General features: G+C 56.8%; 8 protein-coding genes across 8 annotated transcripts; 3 read left to right on the top strand and 5 right to left on the bottom strand.

Annotated features, from left to right (window-relative positions):
- Positions 1-333: 333 nt before the first annotated feature.
- On the top strand, positions 334-2,595 carry K437DRAFT_218746 (uncharacterized protein; the record flags this gene model as incomplete). The annotated part of the gene is made up of 4 exons (XM_013390992.1): positions 334-732; positions 802-1,043; positions 1,143-1,596; positions 1,666-2,595. The coding sequence occupies 4 exons, from the start codon at positions 334-336 to the stop codon at positions 2,593-2,595; spliced, it is 2,025 nt and encodes a 674-aa protein (XP_013246446.1).
- A 141-nt stretch (positions 2,596-2,736) lies between these two features.
- K437DRAFT_2893 (uncharacterized protein) lies at positions 2,737-7,845 on the bottom strand. The gene is made up of 4 exons (XM_013390905.1): positions 4,600-7,845; positions 3,851-4,512; positions 3,114-3,758; positions 2,737-3,038 (listed from the first exon to the last, which is right to left on the bottom strand). Exons 1-4 carry the CDS (start codon positions 7,638-7,640, stop codon positions 2,878-2,880), a joined length of 4,509 nt encoding a protein of 1,502 aa, XP_013246359.1. The 5' UTR covers positions 7,641-7,845; the 3' UTR covers positions 2,737-2,877.
- Positions 7,846-9,818: 1,973 nt separating this feature from the next.
- On the bottom strand, positions 9,819-12,129 carry K437DRAFT_230422 (uncharacterized protein). Its single transcript, XM_013390991.1, has 3 exons — positions 11,837-12,129; positions 11,332-11,745; positions 9,819-11,255 (listed from the first exon to the last, which is right to left on the bottom strand). Exons 1-3 carry the CDS (start codon positions 11,990-11,992, stop codon positions 9,861-9,863), a joined length of 1,965 nt encoding a protein of 654 aa, XP_013246445.1. The 5' UTR covers positions 11,993-12,129; the 3' UTR covers positions 9,819-9,860.
- Positions 12,130-12,382: 253 nt separating this feature from the next.
- K437DRAFT_252952 (putative ARO2-chorismate synthase) lies at positions 12,383-14,109 on the top strand. The gene is made up of 4 exons (XM_013390990.1): positions 12,383-12,593; positions 12,685-12,913; positions 12,989-13,658; positions 13,740-14,109. The coding sequence occupies exons 1-4, from the start codon at positions 12,426-12,428 to the stop codon at positions 14,023-14,025; spliced, it is 1,353 nt and encodes a 450-aa protein (XP_013246444.1). The 5' UTR covers positions 12,383-12,425; the 3' UTR covers positions 14,026-14,109.
- Positions 13,673-14,999, bottom strand: K437DRAFT_279982 (uncharacterized protein; the record flags this gene model as incomplete). Its single annotated transcript, XM_013390989.1, has 3 exons — positions 13,673-14,397; positions 14,597-14,707; positions 14,834-14,999. 3 exons carry the CDS (start codon positions 14,997-14,999, stop codon positions 14,090-14,092), a joined length of 585 nt encoding a protein of 194 aa, XP_013246443.1. The 3' UTR covers positions 13,673-14,089.
- A 207-nt stretch (positions 15,000-15,206) lies between these two features.
- Positions 15,207-16,230, bottom strand: K437DRAFT_2875 (uncharacterized protein). The gene is made up of 3 exons (XM_013390904.1): positions 16,049-16,230; positions 15,556-15,960; positions 15,207-15,398 (listed from the first exon to the last, which is right to left on the bottom strand). Exons 2-3 carry the CDS (start codon positions 15,936-15,938, stop codon positions 15,332-15,334), a joined length of 450 nt encoding a protein of 149 aa, XP_013246358.1. The 5' UTR covers positions 15,939-15,960; positions 16,049-16,230; the 3' UTR covers positions 15,207-15,331.
- A 471-nt stretch (positions 16,231-16,701) lies between these two features.
- K437DRAFT_2787 (PhyH-domain-containing protein) lies at positions 16,702-18,125 on the top strand. The gene is made up of 5 exons (XM_013390903.1): positions 16,702-17,110; positions 17,200-17,301; positions 17,364-17,468; positions 17,545-17,651; positions 17,731-18,125. Exons 1-5 carry the CDS (start codon positions 16,787-16,789, stop codon positions 17,993-17,995), a joined length of 903 nt encoding a protein of 300 aa, XP_013246357.1. The 5' UTR covers positions 16,702-16,786; the 3' UTR covers positions 17,996-18,125.
- A 130-nt stretch (positions 18,126-18,255) lies between these two features.
- On the bottom strand, positions 18,256-19,179 carry K437DRAFT_292224 (uncharacterized protein; the record flags this gene model as incomplete). The annotated part of the gene is made up of 3 exons (XM_013390988.1): positions 18,759-19,179; positions 18,592-18,735; positions 18,256-18,487 (listed from the first exon to the last, which is right to left on the bottom strand). The coding sequence occupies exons 1-3, from the start codon at positions 18,929-18,931 to the stop codon at positions 18,256-18,258; spliced, it is 549 nt and encodes a 182-aa protein (XP_013246442.1). The 5' UTR covers positions 18,932-19,179.
- Between the last annotated feature and the right edge of the window lie 315 nt (positions 19,180-19,494).

The raw sequence follows: 19,494 nt of genomic DNA, 5'->3' as shown, positions 1-19,494 counted from the left end.
GCACAACTTTCTGTACGCCGACACCGGCGTGGAGACATGGAAGCTAAGCAAGCTCCCCGACGAGGCTGCCGGAGGCGCGGTGGACAAGGACCCCTACATGTATATGGCCGCGGGAAACGCGGACGACGATGACGAGGAGCTCAAGAACCTCGCTCAGCGCCAAGGACCCGCGCCGGCGCCGCGCCTCAAAAGGAGAAAGCCGCTGCTGCCGTCCACTGTGAGTAGGGTGTCCACAAGAGTGCGATAGCCTAGCGGAACTTGGGAGAGAACAGTTGTCTGCACGCTGACCCCAAAGACCACGCTGCCTTCCCTTGTCCTTGCCAGCCATCCTTTATGCGCGGTTGTCTGACCGGCGCGCCGGCGCGCATTCGCGGGCTGCTGTTCGTACTGCTCGTTGCAGCCATGCTGTGGATCCCGGGGACGGTCGGGCTGATCGCGTCGCGCTCGCTCGACCACCCGGCCGTTGCGCAGGTCGGGCTGACCTGGTGGTCCATCTGGCTCTCCACCATCTGGCTATCCTGGTTCGCCTGCCGCGCCTCGGGTCGCCTCGTCCCGCGTGTATTGCGCCGCACCGTTGGCGCCATCAGCCTCGCGTCGCGCCACTGGATCGCGTACCTCGTCGCCATACAGGATTACAGCGCTTTCTTCGTCTGGACGCTCATCGTATACATCACATGGCTTGCGTTTATATGGAGTCACTTCCAGGGCCCCGCACAGCAGCTCCTTTCGCCCGTCAACGGGAACACCACCACCACCGTCACCGCCCCTATGACGGCACCGGCCGCGAACACCGCGTCACAGGCCAGCTCGATGATCGCGGCGAGCCGCTTCCTGCTCGGCCTCTCCATCTGCGCAACGCTCCTCCTGCTCGAAAAGCTCTCGATCCAGATTATCGCGTACACCTTCCACCAGGTTTCGTACGCCTCACGCATCGCAGAGTGCAAGCTCCATATCCGAGTCCTCACGCTGCTCTTTGAGCACTCCCGCCGTGATCTGACGCAGGAGGGCATCGAGCTCGACGCGGAGATGCAGATGGCCCAGTTGTTCGTTGACTCTAGGCTTCGCACTGGTGGCGGCGGAGGTGCCGTGGCCAGCGCCTCAAGCGGGCTGGAAGGCACCGAGGCCACAGCGCTGGACACCAGCCTGGGTTCGTCGATCAAAAGCCGCACAGGCATGTTCAGGCAATTTCACCGACGCGCGGACAGCAGCAAGCCGCGCAACAATGCCCTCGCGGCCGCAGCAGCTGATATGGCTGTGCAGGTCATCGCGCTGCCCAACGCGGCGCAGCGCATTGTCCTCGCCGCGCTTGGCGACGCGGAGCAGACGCGCCACCTCGCCAAGCGGCTCTTCTATTCGTTTGCCAGGCGCGACAAGTCGGACCGCCTCGTTGTGCGCTTCGTTGACTTTGCCGCCGTTCTCGGCGAGGAGTCCTTCTCTCAGGCCGCTTGGGCCATCTTCGACTGTGATGGGAATGGTGACTTGCTTGAAGAGGAAATGGAGGCAGCGTGTTTGGAGATCCGCACGGAGCGCATGAGCGTCATCAACAGCGTTCGCGATATCGACTCGGCTGTTGCCACGCTCGACAGCATGTTCATGGTGAGATTGCCAACGAGCGCGCAGGAGCTACGAGCAACTACATGCTTACACCTCCCCTCTGCCTCCCAGTCCTGCTTCGTTGTTATCAGTCTGACGATCATTGCTGCGCTTCTCTCGGTCAAGTTTGCTAACCTGATCGCCTCATTTGGCACCGCCTTGCTCGGACTATCGTGGCTAATCTCGGGCGGTGCGCAAGAGCTGCTCACAGCCATCGTCTTCCTCTTCATCAAGCACCCATACGACGTCGGCGACCTTGTCACGATTGTCGACCTGAAGGCAGACTTCATTGTCGAAGAGATGAAACTCCTCTCCACCATCTTCCGCACGATGGCAGGCGAATATTTTCAGATCAGCAACGCCAAGCTCGCCAGCAGCAATGGCATCGTCAACACGCGGCGCAGTGGGCCGACGATCGAAAAGTTCCAGTTGGAAATCTCTTACGCCACGACGTACCAACAGCTCGAGAATCTGCGCGCCAAGATGCTTCTGTGGCTCGCTGAGCAGGACCGAGACTTCTTGCCCGGCTTGGACATCCAGATCCTCGACATGAAGGCTCAGGGAAGCATGTCGGTCAGCGTCGGCATCCGGTACAAAAGCAATTTCCAGGACCACCTGCTCAAGGCGCAGCGCCGCAACATGTGGCTCTGCCGCTTCAAGCAGATCATGGCTGAATTGCAGATCGAAGGCCCAGACGCCAAGGCGACGCCGCCATGGAGCAACAGCAAAGGCGAAGCTGCAAAGGAAGCTGTGCGCGGCGGCGTTGACCGCGAGTACTGCCTGATGGACAAAAAGCAGGATTATGAAGGTACTCTGAGGCGCAGACGCGCAAAACCTAAGGCGGAGCATCAAGATGACGAAAAGAAGCCCACAACGGAGAATGCGCCACAGCACGGACTCTACTCGATGCCACGATACACCCCCGCTGCAACGCTTGCGCGCTCACAGCCTTCAAATTTCCGTCGAGGCATAGATGATTACGAACAGCATATGCATTCATGATAATATATTTTGAACGAAATGCTTTATTTCATTTGTACACTACCCATTTCATCAGCTACAAGCTTCGATACCATTGTTCAATGCATAGCAAAGAAGAATTTCGATTGATGCGAGGGGCCGGATGAAGTGGACGTGACGAATGCCTATCGGCTGAGATTGATGACTAGATGGCTTTGACAGAATTTGCGACCCTGGATTGTGAGAAACATGCTTGAACATCAAAATATGATGCGAAATAACAGATATGCAGGTGGTCCCTTGCGGCCTGAGGACTTGAAAACCTCACGCCTGGATGCCTAGCCCATGCGATGACTGCTTGAGTTTGCTGGAAATGCGATGTTGTGATGCTTGCGATATGGATGACTTGCTTTGCGAAGAGAGCTCGGCGACCTGCATGAGACATGTGCTGAGCGTAGATGCGGCTGCTGCAAAGTACGATTGTTCTGAAAACACAGTGATACGGATACAAAGTCAGTATCTCGGCGGCCGGTCGTATAACGTGGACACACACTACGCACCCGAAGCCGAGACAATGTGTGCGCCCCTCTCGAACAGCGCAACGAGAGTATAGGTATGTGGACCTAGGCTGCCACCGTGGACCATGCAGCCCGCTTTGTAGAGCTGCCGGTTGTCATCAAAGACCCACCACGGCAGCGTATCGCATGCGCATTTGGACGGTAAGATTGAAATGCCAGAGTATACGGCTGGAGCTGCTCCGACCCTCATATTGTGGCATGGCTCATCGAAGCTGACGTCTTGCGGGACCCGCGACGGCAAGCCTTGGCTGGCGACAATGCTACAACGCTGGTGCTCTTCTGAAACGGCATCGTCGACGCTGTGTGCGGCTGCCGATTCGCTCTTGCGCACAAGGTAAGTCAGAGAACTGTGCAGGCCCTGATGAACGTGTCTCACGAGAGCGTTGAAGAGAGCCGGGAGCAACTGGCCTTCAATGTCCATCCTGGACGTCAGCAGTGAGTCTTGAAGAATCTCGACAAGCACCTCCTTTTGGAGCACCTGCTGTGCTTCTTCCTCGAGACTCTCAGCTACGGCAAGCCCGTCGCTCGGCTGACAGCGCAGCAGATGAGCCGGCTTGGGCGACGAATCCAGGTCTTCTGCGCGTTTAAATCCGAGCGCTATGATATGCCTTTGTAATGCCTTGAATTCTGTGGACGTGTACCCGACCGAAACTCGGGATATTCAGTATGAGAGCTCGCTGAATGGAGCACCGGACTGACGGATGCGCTGCCATGCTCACCTTCTTGTAAGCGCTCACCCTCGGCCGCGAGTTGCTTGCGGTGAGCGGCCTCGATTGCACTCGCAATGACGATCGTGCACTGTTCGAACAGCGAAGCGCAAGCAGCCGACCAGTCGTCCATGATTCTAGCTGAGGAGAGCGTGACGAAGGCTATGGGCATCCCGGCAGCGCTCAGGACGGGCAGCGCGGCGAAGAAGACGGGCATATTATCGTTCTTGTGGTCACCTTGGAGGGCAGCGGCGAATCGGAAGTCTGCACCGCTGTTCAAGATGAGTAGGCCCTCGTTGCGATTAAGCAAGCTGTGCGCCTCCAAGCTTCGAACGCGTGCCCGCACAGTAGGCACACCATCGACGGCAGCTCTTGCTCCTTGCGCAAGGACGACAACGTTTACCTCGTCCAGCAGGCAGAGCTGAGCGTGACAGTCGGGAACCGCCTGCTCCAGCTGCGTCAGGACGAACTTCAACGAGGAGGCGAGACCGTCATGATCCTGTCGCGCGTTATTTTCGCCCAGCTCCTCCTGCAGTGAGAGACCGATCGCTTGACTGCCAAAATTCGGCTGGGCCTTGCGCCCGGGTTGCACGCATTGCCGCTGCAGAGTCGCATCTGCAAGCTCCATTAAGACGCGATTGGAGTGCATTGCAGCTTGCCTTCGGCGCTCAAAACTGTTGGTCAGAAGCAAAAAGCGGGAGGAAGAGCGTATCAGCCGACGTTCAGAAACCAAGCAAATCGAGACGTCAGCATCTACCCACATGGGAAAGGGCGCAGCCAGGCCGCCTTCGATAGGCTCGAACATCTGAGCCGCACGCGGGGCGTAAGTTGGACCTTGCGAGTCATCAGACGTGGATACCTCCCAGACAGCCGTGGCACGAGACCCTTGCACGTCATCATCCTGTGCATCTTGCGCGTCCGACTGTCCCGTTCTGGAGCCTTGCCAAGTCAGCCTGACGATCGCCTCGATATGCCTGCGGTGCGCCGCTACCAGTGGCGACGCGCCAGGGTCCTCGAAAGCGGCGAGGGCCGCGGCACCATCTTCGGCTTCGTGGGCGGCGTTCGCGCTCGCCCACTGCTGCGGCGGCACAAGCTCGCGTGCCGCTTCCGTGAGCAGCTGCATAGCGAAAGCGTTCGACACTCGGGTCTGCTGCCGCAAAGACGACGCGGCGGCGTCGTCGAGCGACGACGAAGGCACGTGCGCGCGAGAACAGAGATGCGAAGGCAGATGCATCGTTGCGTGCGCATGTGTGTGCCCGCTAGTGAGGCCGTTCGCCCTGTTGGCCGATGGAAAGCGCCTGAGGCGCGACGGAGGCTGCGGGAAGACGTCAAAGGCGCCACTGAGCGCATCGGCATCTAGAGCGCTTGAGGTTGATGGACGGCGCACTGCGCCAGCAGTCTCGGCGCCAGAGTCATCTGTATTGTCACTGTAGCCGTCGTTGCCGTTGTCATGATCGGGCTCGCAACCGTGACAGTCCTGCGCGGCGCCAGCATTGAGGTTGACGCCTTCAATCCATCCCATCAAAGCAGGGACGCCGGGGAGAGGTTTGAAGAGGTTCGACTGTTGCACCATCGTGGTCTGGTGAGCAAAAGCGCCAGCACCAAGGCCAGCATCTGCATCGTTGTAGCCAGAAGCCGATCGTGACGTCAGCATTGGAGGGTCGTTGAGGTCAAAGACACCCAAGCTGTACAGCAACATGTAGTCTGCACGCGTCAGTTCTGTCAGTTGAGCAGGCATGCAGATCCTCCCATTGCCATCTGCACCTGTGCCCGCTCCCGCGCTGCCACTGACGACTCCGTCGAGGCTGCCGTCGAAGATTCCGCGCCACAGCACCATGCCACGACGCCGAGCGCGTTGCAGACGCGGAGACGACGGCGGCGGTGCGCCTGCGCCTGTTCCAGCCGCGAACGTGGCTTTGGGAGAAAGCCGGACGGACATCAGCAACGTCTGCTCGGACTGCGTACGTGTGCGCGTGCTCATCGCGGCCGGGCGGCTGTGCATGCTGCCGCCGCTGACGGTGGCGGGCACGTCGTGTGCCTGCAAAATACCCCGCGACGCCTGCAGTTGACGATCGTGCAGAGGGAAATGCACGAAGCTGCTTGGCGGCGTGCTGCTAACGACACTGCCTTGGTTCGACTTGGAGCGGTCGCGCTGCTCGCGTACGCTGGACTTGATGCTTCCTTTGCCGCTGGCATCTGAGCCGGCAACGCTGTTCGCGAAAGGGAGAAAAGAAGATGGCGGATAAAGGCTGCTTTTGCCGCGAGCAGGCCTTGCTGCTGCGCTCCAGCCCGCCGTGGCACCAGCGCCAGCACTGGTTGCCGGACGAGGCGGCAGAGGCATGTGCATAGACGCAGGAAGCGCAGGGATGGCGACGGCAGCGGGTGCAGCAGCATGTTTGGATTTGCGCCCGAACCACGTCTTCTTGCCGCTGTTCTTGCCTTCGCGCTGCTCGACAGGTGTAGTGGTGGCGGGCTGCTGCGTTGGGCTCATCTTGAGCGTGTGGTCTTGCAACTGCCACAGGCCCGCAGGCCCGCCTGCACCAGCGCGTGGCCCACCGAGCTGGAACACAAACCCGTCGATCTCCGATAGCGGTGTTGTGCCGCGCTCACTGTCGCCCCCTCTGCCACCGCCACGATTCGTTGACGCGGGTGTCAAGGGCGAGCGGACGCTCGAGGACGAGCCGGACAACGACGACGACGTCGTCATCGTTGTCGTCATCGTCGTGATCGTCGTCGCACCGATGGAGCCGGATCCTGAGCGTTCGCGCGCGCGCTTGCGCTCGCGTTCGCGTTCGCGGTCGCGGTCGAAGCCGGGCCGGCCGGGGCCATGGCCGCAAGGATAGCTGTCACGGTAGCCGTAAGCGCTATACGATGCAAGTGTCGGCGCCCAAGCAGCAGCAGCAGTTGATGGTGGGTATAATTCGGACTCGAGGCCGCTCGCGAGGCGCAAATGGATGCTGCTGCTCGGCGCGGGGGAGGTGGCTCCGACCGAGTAAGGAGTGGGCGAAGGGGAAGGGGAAGAGGATGGCAGTGCGTGATAGAGCCCTGCAGCGCTGGCAGCGCCAGCCATGCACGCAGCGGGATGCGGACGCCCACCAATAGCTGGCTTCGGCGATGGGTCAGGCTGGGCGGCGCACTTGTGCCTAGCGCTGCTGCTGCTTCCAGCGCTGTTGCTGCTACCGAGGATCTTTTTGAGCGACGCAAGCTTCTTGCTGGATCGGTCCTTTTCGCGTGCGCCTTCGCTCCTGCGCGTGAGTGGCGCCCGCGGACGTTGGCCGCCGGTGGTACGGGTCGCGGCTGGCGTGCATGTCGGTTCAGGTAAGGATGTGGAGGGCCGCGTCCTGGCCGCCTGCTCGGCGGACTGCTTGCTCGGGTCTGACCTCGGGGCAGCCAGAAAGTAGTCGATGTCCGCCTCCTCCTCTTCTTCTTCTTCCGCACCGTGCCACAGCAGAGCACTCCCGCCAGCAACGCGCGCGCCAAAGCCGCCAAGGCCCATGGCGGTCATGGGCATCGGTCTGCCGTTCAGTGGCTGGCCCGCGTGCAAAGGTGCAAGAGTCAGGGCGAATGTGAGAGTATCTTCCGGCGCATCATCCCCGTCGCCGTCGCCACTGGGTGTCGTGCTACGGCTTGTACTGTGCTGCCAATCGTGCCGCGTGTCACTCGGACTCGGCGCCTCGCTGTAGATCTGCGACACAGAAGGTCGGGTGTGCTGGCGCTGGCACGAGCCGGACTCGTACGCAATCGCGCTCGCCTCGTGCTGGGCCAGACGCAGCTCCGGCGCCGGCTCGAGATGCATCGTCATGTCTCCTCTTTCCTGGGAGCAGCACCCGGTAGTCTACCGTCCCGCGGAGGGAATTCTCATTTGCCCCTGCGTCACAGCTGAGAAATTAACGGTCCAGCAGCAGCAGTTACAAAATCGCAGCGAGAAGCATTGGCTAGCAATTAGGATGCCTTGATGAGTTAGCATGTGCCGAGGGTAGAAGGAAGGCGCTGATGTCTTTTATTACGAATGGAACATCTCTCCTCATACCATTCTTGCGGCCTTGCGAGGCGCACATGCAACGGCCCAGAAGCGCGAGAGCCTATGAGGGCCAGAGGGATGGTCCGATGCACTGGGCGGCGAATGTTACTGCGCGTGTGTTGGTCACTCGGACCTCGGTGTTGGTTGGGAAGATGCATGATGATAGAACGTTCGCAGCCTGCTAAGGAAGGCTCATTGCCACATGGCACTTTCACTCGAATGGCGCCGAGATCCGAGAAGACAACGAGAAGTGTGTGATGAGATACTGTCCATGAACGAGAGAGCGGTGTCATCGCCGCACCACCCATCATCATGGGGGGCTTTGTCCTGACTCGTTGGGCGCCCGTCCCGCCTCCGAGGGCAGATGGCACGCGCTGACGATTTGACCTGGGAGAAGGAGGGAGGGAAGGGGGTTCCGAGAGGGTCGAAGCGGACTGAAAAAGAGGGGGGTTAGGGTCGGCGGCAGGATGATCATCTCAAAGCACCCAGCATCAAGCCTCAACAAAGGGGGGAAACTTTATCGCAAGCCTGACATTCTTACCTGTCAGCGTGTACACGGGGCGACCCCATCCACGTGGGTGTGGACGACGGACGGTTTCGCCTCTTGCAGGGCGGGTAAAGAAAAGCACATCGAATCCCCTTGGATAAAATCCCCCCGTGAGAAGGCAGGTGGGGCGATTCATCATCGGACATTCAGCCGGTGCAGATTCTACGCCTACCATCAGATGTGCACAAATGCCTGCATGCATGCATACTTGCCCCATGCATTTGCACACTCGTTCAGCCTCATGCCAGCACCTCCTGGTGGCAACAAGCACACGCACGCACATCTCTCGGACATTGTCGATTGTACATGCATAGACTGGCCGCCTGGCACCGAGCGAGTCCCTCTTTTGCGCACACATTGTGGTAGACTTTTGGTGTGAGAATGATGATGCATCGAGTGAACTTATTCAATTCAGAATGGCTATTATTTCAAGGCTGCGAACAGGGGTGGGCTAGGGGCAGAGCGTGAGGCCGCCCGCATATGTATGTGAACATTTATATATATATCCGTGTTTCCATGTATGTAGACATGTATATATATACGCACGGGGCAAGTCGCTGACGCCCGAGCACTCTCGCAGTGCAGGCGCAGCCACTGGATGCATGTATGCAGGTAGGCTCGATGCAAAAGCGAAATGCGCCTCCAGGACATCAAGGAGGTGGGAATTGGGAATTGGCGACGGGGTGAAATGAACCCAACTGCATCTGCAGCGCCTGCCACACTTTCGGATGGCTTTTTTATTCCTTTTGTTCTTCTTTCTGCTGCTTGCGTGCTTTTAGTTTCGGGGCTTGCTGTCGTGCCGGCCTGCAATCCGAGTGAGAGAGAATGAAAATCAAATCAGCTGGCCCCCCCCATTGGGCACTGCTTGACTTCAGCCCATGACAGCCACGAACCGACTTTGAGGCTACTATACCTTTCCGCGTTGCTCCCCTCCCGGGCCAACTCGTCATATTCACACATTACTGATTACCAATAGGCAACCCCCATCGCATCTTCAGTCATTTTGTTCACCCGCCTGCCTGCCTACATATCCTCATCCAGCAGTCAGCACAGCCGCCTCCCGGCCAGCTACTGGCGCCGTGGGATTGGAGCTGCTCAAGCGAATCCACACAATTGCGTAACTCCAAATGAATGCAAATGGCCGAGAGGCCTTCACTTGACCACTGTGGGACCTCCGGGGGGGCGGCGTGCACTCGACGCTCTAGAGACGCTGGGGCAGTTGCTGTCCATCTTACAGTCATAAATCAGTAAATATGAATGAACATGTCCAATCTTGCATTCGAGACAGACCGAAGCGCACACGCACCGGGACGCCAAGTGTTCGTGACCCGGAATTGACGCCGAAAAGTAGTACGTAAGGAGAGGTTGCATATCTCACGACGCTGGATGCAAGCAAGCAAGATGTCTACATAGATCTGCTACAAGCATACACGGCGGAACCTCACAGAGACCGCCTACGCTCTGCGCGGTCGCACGTCTTCCCGCTCATGGCGATCGCGCCGCTCGTAATAATAGTCACGCTCGTCTCTTTCCCTGTCACCGCCCCCATCGGCTTCCCGCTTGGGAAGGGTGCGATCGCGCTCCCGCTGTTGGTCGCGCTCGCGATAATCACGAGCGCGGTCATGGCGCCACGTATCTCGCCCGGGCTCGTGCTGTCGCCCGCGCGTACGCCCTGACTCGTGCTCGCCGTAGTCGCGGCCAGCGTCGCGCTCGCTGCGATGCCCATGCGCAGAAGCTCTCGATGACATCTCTGGGGCTACCTGTAGCGGTCGCCGTGGCGGCGATGGCGGCAGGCCCGGTCCGGCTCCTGGTCCCGCAGGTGCTCTCGAGCTGCTCGACAGGGGTCTGCTGGATGAGGAGGAAGGATGCTGTCTGCTGGGTGTCGCACGAGACGACCAAGTGCGCAGCGGATCTCTCGCGGATGACTCGTCGTACCGCGAATATGTTCTTGATCCGGTCGTCGGGGGTGGTGGGGGCGAAGGTGTGTGCAATCGGTGCTGTGCATCTCGCCTGTCGAAGGATTCTCGCCTGCTGCTTCCGCTGCTGCTGCTGCCAATCACTACGTCTCCGTCTGTAACTTGATGTCTGGCCCCTTGTCTGTCCCTAGATCGGTCCTGGTCCCGGTCCTGGTCTCTGTGGCGCTCATCATCGAGCGCGCTGCGTGTGCGCTTGTGATCCCTATGGTCCTGCACCGCTCGGTCCCTGTGGTCAAAGCGACTCCTCGCATCACACGCAGCACCACTCATCGCTTCTCTCCCTTGCCTGCCTCCATGGCGCGCGATGTCGTGGTCGCGCTCGCGACCTCCTCGTTCGCGTTCTCGCTCCCGCTCACGGTTACGCGCGGGAGCTCGATGCGTACCCCATGCCGCGGCTCGCTGCTGCTCTTCAGCCGCTTCTGCCTCCTTGGCCAGTTGTGCTTGCTGTTCCTCCCACTCTCGCAACCGCTCGCGGTCCATCTCTTCTTGTTGCTGCAGAAATGCTTCCGCATTCGCCTCGGACCCCCACCAGAGCCTGTGCTCGTCGGTCAGCTTGTCCAGGTCATCCGCGTTGAGGTCCGATGCGGTCTCCCACACCTGATCAAATTCGATGCTAATCGGGTCGAGTTGCTGAACAGGCCCAACGACGGAAGTCGTTGTGGTGGCAATTGACGTGGACACAGCCGCACATGGTGTTCGCGGGGTTGATGCGATTGAAGAGTCGCGAGGTGAGGCAGGAGTCCATGAAGCACTCACGGGAGCATCGTCTGCACCCTTGGCAGCGCGAGCCCTACTCGCATGCAGACTCTGCGCGTTGGGAACGCTGAACACTTTCGGGGGCAGGATCCAGCCGCGCTCGCGTAGTCGCTTATGCTGCAAGTTGCGTATCACTGAGCGTCAGCTGTGCACAAGAGAAACTGGTTCTTCTCGACGAGGAGATCAAACTCACCCGTTCCCGGTCCTCTTCGATTCTACGGAGCACATCGTTCCGGCTGAAGCCCTCCGGCTTCGACGTTTCATCAGGAAGCGGCCCTTGAGTGCGCAGCTTCTGTTTGCGTTCGCGCAACTCCTGCTCCATGCTCTCAAGCAGCTCCGTCGGAAATACTTGACGTATCTTCCACCCAGCCAGGATTGGCAGCACGTTACCTGCATTTAGTCTGATTCCAGCGCCCTCACGGTTGACGACCGTACCGTCTGACATCGTGAGCGCTTCCTTGGGAACAACCATATCGACAACTGACTTGAGATCCTTCCGTGCATAAGGCAGATAGTACGTGTTGGCCAGGGCCAAGTCCGAGAATGACTCGTCAGTGAACAGCGCATCGAGGAGGAAGAAGATGTTTACGCGAGCATTGAGAGATGCCTAGGGAGAAGCGGCAAATTGGGACCATTGCACACGATCAGTACGCCGGCGACGTTCATTTGAGCAACGAGTAAAAGAAACACAAAATCACCTTGCGACATTCTTGCATGATGCAAGACCATATATCATCGCTGCTTGTGGCTGCATGCCGTACAGCGAGCGCAAGCACTTTGTTGATCGACTGCTGTGATGCGTTGAGCTTGCGAAGCTGAGCGATAAACGCCAGACGAATGGCAAATGCGTCCATCGTGCCAGTTGTTCATCGGTAGCATCTGGTGCTGCTCTTGCCCCACCGGTCGCTGGGTGAATATGCCCTGATTCCCTCAATACCTTTCTAGCCTATTTGCATCTCCCTTCGCTACAACCGGATGCATCATAAGCATACCCTTGTACACTAACGTAGCAGCAAAGAAACAGCACTGAAATGTCGGCTGTGATTGAGACGAGTCTCATGCTTTGTGATGCGAGACAGAAAAACAATTCGCCGATGACTAGCGCTTGGGGAAAAGTCGCCGATTCAGAAAAAAGCATTTTGAAAAAGTGTGCGAGCTCGCCACCGGAAAGAGAGCTACGTTTTGAGTTCCAGGACAACATCGTCAAAGCTATCTCCGCTGTCTTGTCTACCGTCTCCCTAGCACTCACACCTTTGAAGCCTGGGACCCTCTGTTGCAGCTTTCACGATGTCCACATTTGGAAGTCATTTCCGTGTCACCACATATGGCGAGTCACATTGCGCCTCCGTCGGTTGCATCGTTGATGGCGTGCCACCAGGCATGAGCCTGGTGGAGCAGGATGTCCAGACGCAGCTAAGCCGGCGAAGACCTGGCCAGTCAGCATTGACAACTCCGGTGAGTTCATCCCTTTTGACCCTAGAGCGCGTGCCAAGTGTCTGACCTTGCTGACACAGCTATGACTTGTGCGTACTGGGGCTCATTTCAGCGCGACGAGAAAGACAAAGTGCAAATCCAATCGGGGGTAGAAAAAGGCGTGACACTAGGCACACCACTCGCAATGCTCGTTCGCAACCAGGATCACAGACCGAACGACTACACAGACAAGACACTCGACGCATTCCCGCGTCCAAGTCATGCAGACTTTACCTACCTCGAAAAGTACGGAGTCAAGGCGTCCAGCGGTGGAGGGCGCTCCAGCGCTCGTGAGACGATTGGTGAGGAAGCCCCTTCTTGTCCCATATCCTGCTGCAAAGTAGCTGGAAGCCAACCATTCTATTGTGATGCAACAGGCCGCGTCGCTGCAGGAGCCGTAGCAGAAAAATACCTTAAAGAAGCATTCGGCATCGAAATTGTCGCATTCGTCTCGTCGGTAGGCAAGGTGCACATCCCACGCTTTCCCGGCGAGCGTCTTGCACCAAGCCTCACCTCGGGGTCTGGAAGCAATACGGCCGAAGTCGCAGTCACAGCGACACAAACGGGGGTTGCGCCGTCCACGCTGGACCATCAGATTGTCGATGGATTGACCGCTGACGAGGCAGAGGAGCCGCTCAGCAAAGAGTTCCGGCAGCTCATGGCCACCATCACAAGAGCACAAGTCGATCAGAACGATATACGCTGCCCGCACCCCGAAGCTGCAGAGCGAATGCGCGAACGCATCTTGCTCGCCAAATCGCGCAACGACAGCATTGGCGGTACTGTGACGTGTGTCATTCGCCACGTGCCTTCCGGGCTGGGAGAACCTTGCTTTGACAAGATGGAGGCAAAACTCGCCCATGCTATGCTCAGCATACCTGCGACCAAGGCTTTCGAGTTCGGCAGCGGCTTCAGGGGGACGGAAGTACCCGGCAGCAAGCACAACGATGCCTTCTTCCTCAGGGATGATGGGCACCTTGGAACTACGACTAATTGGAGCGGGGGTGTTCAAGGCGGCATCACCAACGGCGAAGACATCTACTTCCGGTAAGTGTTTCAGCATGAAACGGCAATTTAATCTACTATGGTTGCTTACTCGTGCACGATTCATTTTCGTTCGGCTCTCAGCGTCGGCTTCAAGTCTCCTGCTACGATCTCTCAGGATCAATCCACCTCGCGCTACGACGGCACAACAGGAGTACTGCAGACCCGTGGACGGCACGACCCTTGCGTGGTCCCACGCGCCATACCCATCGTGGAAAGCATGGCCGCTCTTGCCATCATTGACGCTGTTCTTGCTCAGGACGCCAGGGTACTTGCAGCGAGCAGACTGAGCCGAGAGCCTGTGTCCGCCCTACCGCAAAGCATGCGGATGCCGGACAAGAAGGCCGTGGATGCGGAAAAGGAAATTTGAGCTATTGCCTATGGTGGATGCATTTAGAATGCGGCAATCTCATGTAAACTTTCTTGTTGCAACCTCAAGCCCATGTTTGATTCAGATATTTACACCAAAGATGCCCAAGCAGCTTTGCAGCTCTTGCGGTCCGTTCCCCCTGCTTCCGCATCTTCTCGGCCTGCAATTCCTCGTGGGTCCCCTCATGCTGTGTCACTGGGTTTTCACCAAAGATAGACTTGTATCCATGCTGAGCGAGGTAATCGCGGAACTCGATGTCTTGCTGTTGCGAGTCCCTGCTCATGGTCGGTGGCACGTAAAAGGACGCTGAGCTGAACGGGCTGCCGAAGATAAAGTTGACTCGCTCGCCCTGCACATCGGTGGGGTATGCGGCTAGAATCGCGTTGAATGCAAGGAAGATTCTGTTTCAAATAGCTGGTGTCAGTCTCAATCTCACAATTACAACCCCAGCATATGCCACACTTACCTGTACATAAGCATGAAAAGCGGCGAGTCAGGTTGGATCTAAGGCAGAGCTCCTCCAATGATGAAGCCCATGATGGCTTGGACGAAGAAACCTAAAATTGTGTACGCTTGCGACCGATCTTGTTCATCGATAAAGTTCCTACAACAGCGCTGGGTGGGGAAAAGTTGATGACGCTTCCATAGACAATGCTGGTGATCATGCTGTCCGAGCCCTTGCCTATGCGGGCGACGATGAAGGAATAATTCAGGCCGAACGGGTACGCTCATGCTGCAAAAATCAAAGGAGAAGGCTTCAGATGCTTCATCAAGGCAGAGAATGGAGAAGCAGATGAGGAATGCTCACAGTCATTGAGGAGCCAGCACAAACTGGTGATAGGCATCGCACGCCAGTACCGCTTAAGGATGAGGAGGATAATGCGAGGGGTGGGATGGCTTTTGAGCGCATGCTTGCGGAATGCCGTGCTGGACACCACCTTGGGCTGCAGACCGAGCAAGGAGATTGAGGTCATCATTCCCAGCCCTAAGCAAATGCGTCATGCGCCATTCTTTTCACGCATCTCGCCGAAGGTTATGGACGAAGTGGTGCCATAAGGAGTGAGGATGACGATCGACACGATTCCTGCGACGACGAAGCCGAAGTCGATGGCTCCATCTCCAATGAGATCGAAGAGCAGGTCACGTCACCGTATCACGGGGGTGTTGCGTCTGCAGCTTCCCTCAAGCCCGTGCCACAGAAAGAGTACTCGGCGCCAGCACGATAGCTTCTGATGCCGTAACCGATGATCAGAATCAAGAGGAAACCCAAGGTAGTCGTGCCGTTTGATGCTATTGAGAGGATGATCTAAACTATGAGGATGGAGGTCGCGCCAAAAACGCCGACTCGGCGCAGAAAACAGTGGATCACTTGGCTGAAGAGCAGCGCGCCTGCATAGAACGAAAAGACAATGCGTTTGGATTTGCACCACGCTATCAGAAAGTTGTGAAATGCTCTCACCAATGATGACGCCGACAAAATAAGCCTGCGACACGCGCTTCGTGAGGGCCAAAGGGTATTCGCCGCCTTACTTGTGCTTGAGGATCAAATTGCAGCTGCCACCGACGCCTTCGATGTAGCTATATCTCGTCAAAGCCAAGCCAGAAAAGACAGCCGTGAAGATAAAAGTCTTGATTTCCTGGCGAGCATCGGGTTCCAGCCAGCATCTTGCTGAACGGGGCTGCCAGCTGCGAGACGCTTCTCGAGAATTGTAAGGGAAGACTGGTGCTCGAAGGGTGAGGACTCGCCAGCAGAGGGCTTTTTCCAGCGTCCTCCAGCTTGAAATCCTTGACACATGCAACATGTGGAAGCTTATATTGATGTGCTTGTCCGCATGGGTTCTTTGAGCACGAGGTGACTCGATCCTAGGAAAGGATAACCCTGAATTGAAGGTAGCGGATGGGCTCGAGCCCATACTTTGTTGCCAGTCAGATCAGCTTGATCGCGAAAGTATCGCGGGGGTTCAAGGGACTTGATTACCCGTCACTCGGAATATAAGTTCGCTTCTTACATGTCAGCACGCACTTGCAGGAACGGTCGTGACCGAAAGACTCATGTTCGGTACTCGGCAGGCTGTGAACTTGATGGCTTCGATCATTATTCAATTTGTCTGGGGATAACTTATTTGTTAGCAGAAAAGGCCAAGGAAAGCACAAGTGCAAAGTGCACAACCGTCGCACGACGCAAACCCGTTGCGAGGCGTAAAATAGAGGAAAGGAAGATAGGATTCAGTTTCATAGGAGATAAAGGCGAGACCGCAGAAAGATTCAACAGGAACATGCCAAAATGTGTAAAGCTCACTGACATTCTACTCCCGCGTTACCCCACGTCTCGGTCATCTGTCCCTCAGCCCTCGGAGAGAAGGCCGAGCTCCTCTCGCCCAAACTATTCTCTTGCCCCCTTGTTGACGAGACCTCCTCTCGCGCAGCAGGGCTTGGTGACGGTGACAGGTTCTCCTCTAGTGAGGTTGGATCTATCTGAGATAGGGTCTCATGAGGAGCAGATTTCGTCAGATGCATGTATGACGGCTGTGGATCTACTCGTGATGTCTCCGATACTGTTGACTGTATCGTGTCCTTTCGCAAAGATATAAAAGACCAACGCAACGTGCTGGTATGACCCTGTTTTTCGGCAGATGTGAGTGCAAGAACAAAACGTCTGAATATTCTCTCCCCTCCGGCAAAAGGGCATCAAGAAGCACAAGTGAAAGGTTCACGACGCAACATTCCAGCCTTGCAGAAGCCGACTCGCAGCCAATTCACCATGTCAGACGCTCCTCTCTCCATTTCCAACGAGCCATACATGCTCTCGCCTGAGCAAATCACCTCCTTCGAGCAGCAAGGATTTCTTATCCTCCGCGACTTCCTAGCCGACACCTCTTCGGTGCAAACATTGAGGCAATGGACTCAGCAGGTGCACGACTGGCCCCTCGTCAAGGGCAAATGGATGCCGTACCAAGAAAAAATCAGCGATGGACGCATGGTGCTTACCAGGACGGAGAACTACAGCCCCTTTCACCCAGGCTTCAATGCGCTCTTCCGGGGTGATCGTTTGATGGGCGTCTTGAAGCAGTTGAGTGGTGAAGAGGTGCGCGATTTCATTCCGGAGGTCTACTCTTCGAGGCCAAGATCAACAGCTGAATGCCAGGGTCATTTTCGTCCGGTACCTTTTTGCAGATGATCCTTTTCAAGGAAAAAATTAACTACAAACTCCCCAAGGCTGGCGGCTTTGATGCACATCAAGATGCGCCAGCATACACGCATGCTGGTGCTTTGAAGGTAACTCTTTGCGCAGCGACTGTTAATGCTTTTCCTGAAGCTCATATCCACGTTCTTGACAGCACCTCACCGTTAACATCGCCGTGGACAAGGCGACACTCGAGAACGGGTGCCTCGAAGTTGTGCCTGGAAGCCACAGGATGAATATCCCTGTGGGATCCGACAACGTGAGTCGCAGCGCTGACTAACGAGAAGCATCATCAGCTGCTCACGAACAGTTTCTCGTACGCACTACCCCGTCAGTGTATCCCGAAAGACTGGGAAGATGCAAACGAGTGGATCCTTGTTCCCCTCAAGCCAGGCGACGTGCTAATCTTTGGCTCGTACCTTGCGCACCGTAGTGGACCAAAGTAAGTAGACGCACAGATTTTGGCGGTTGAATAATGCATGTATCGCTGATTGATTTCAAATTACATTCCTACCGATCAGCTCATCCTCGAACCCGCGCGCAGCAATCTACGCGACGTTCAACGCAGTTTCAGACGGTGGCGACCGTTTCGCAGAGTACTACATCAACCGACGCGCGGAGTGGCCTCCGATGCACGAGCGGGAGGAAGGCAAGGATTACAGCCTTGGCGCGCTAAGGTACGGCTTTGGAAGCCCAATGACGGGTGCAACGCAGCACAGCCGTATGCAAACCGAACTATTCGGTGCCACAGTATCGCAAGCGGGTGTCAGCGCAAAGATCGCGTGAGAGTGCTGCAACATTCTGTGATTCTTTGGACAAGTTTGACCGCGAACCAAGTGTGAGCCACGTATTCCAATCCAACAAGCGATGGATTTCAAACCGATGCTCTCATCTGTTTCATTAGATGAGCTATGATAAATTTATCGGTCTGCTCGGGGTGTGTCAAAACCAAGAAGTGCCCTCCACCTGCAAATACATAGGGCGAGAAACCCTGTGACGTACAGAACGTCACAGCTTCTCTTTGGATCGACCTGACGCACCTTCGATCACGTCAATTCTGAGGCTGCCCAAAAGTCCTTGGTAACCATGGGGACGGTAGAATCCTTGTCTCCAGACGGCAGCGATACATTCACCGTGGCCTGCAGTGTGTCTTTCATATCGAAGGTGGGCCCTTGGGTCATGCTACGCGTGAAGGCGAGCAGGAACTCAGGGTGGTTCTCGACCTGCCACTTGGCAATTTCGATGCTCTTACGCGGGATGAGGGCGGCGAGGCGAAGACTGGCAGGTGTTTCCAAGGAGTTATATTGGCTCATGGCGAAGCGGATGAGAACGGGAAGTCACGCTTAGGCGTTCCTTCAACTGGACACAGGAGATGCATTCACATGATCCCATCGGGGAAGCAGTAAGCGAACATTATAGCGGTCCTTCGGCCGAGGGACATGTTGACGAGGTCAAATTGTCCCAGCCTGGCAAGTTGAGCGCGGACAAGAGGTAAACAGTCTGCGAAGTGAACAGGGTCGTATCGACTAGACGGGGCACAAGGAGCTACCATGCTGCAGATAGAATCGAGATGCCATGAACGAACAGCCGCTTCTTGCTGTCTGCCGCGCCAATGACTTCGAAGTTGATGCGACCAAGCGGAGTGTCGACCTGCTTGCCTCTGGGGTAAATGCCATATCTGCGTGAACCATCCTTCGACGGCTCAGCTGCACGCTTGATCATGGATAGTGGTAATGTGCCGTACCAGGGATGGGAAATTGCCAAGGATATGAACGCCGAAGCGGTCGCAGCGACGAGAGCGACCTATTGGTGCTCGCGTTGGGACAGTCACTTAACCAAGCCTCTGACTGCCTTCGTCGCGCCGCCTCAAGGACTGGACATGCGGTGCTTGTTTGAAGGAGCGAAACTGTCGCTGTGCTGCTCAATGAAGAAATCCGCTTATAACAGCGTTCCCGGAGTGATGACCTTGGCAGATGGGCTTATGCCTCATTTATGGCCCGCGTGTCCCGCTTATTGCCTCGTCTTTTAAAATGCGCCACCTGGCGCATGCCATAGCCAAGCTTAAGTCCAATCCAGATGAGCGCAATTGTGGACGTGTTGCACCGAAAATCACAATATGGAAGCACCACAGCGCCTCCATCTCTTGGCAGCTGGAGCCAGTGCAACCATGGACAAACCGAGCGCGTCGAGAGGAGGGTTATCAGGTGTGCATGATTCCAAGTGTCAACTCTTACTTTACACCCGGAGGTCTTGTGAGGTGCCGATGACCTTCACAACCTTACAGG

The sequence above is a fragment of the Tilletiaria anomala genome (genome assembly GCF_000711695.1).
Source record: "Tilletiaria anomala UBC 951 chromosome Unknown K437scaffold_1, whole genome shotgun sequence".
In the NCBI taxonomy this organism is placed as follows: domain Eukaryota; kingdom Fungi; phylum Basidiomycota; class Exobasidiomycetes; order Georgefischeriales; family Tilletiariaceae; genus Tilletiaria; species Tilletiaria anomala.
The sequence above is the reverse complement of the archived record's forward strand: the minus strand, read 5'-3'. Positions and strand labels throughout refer to the sequence as shown.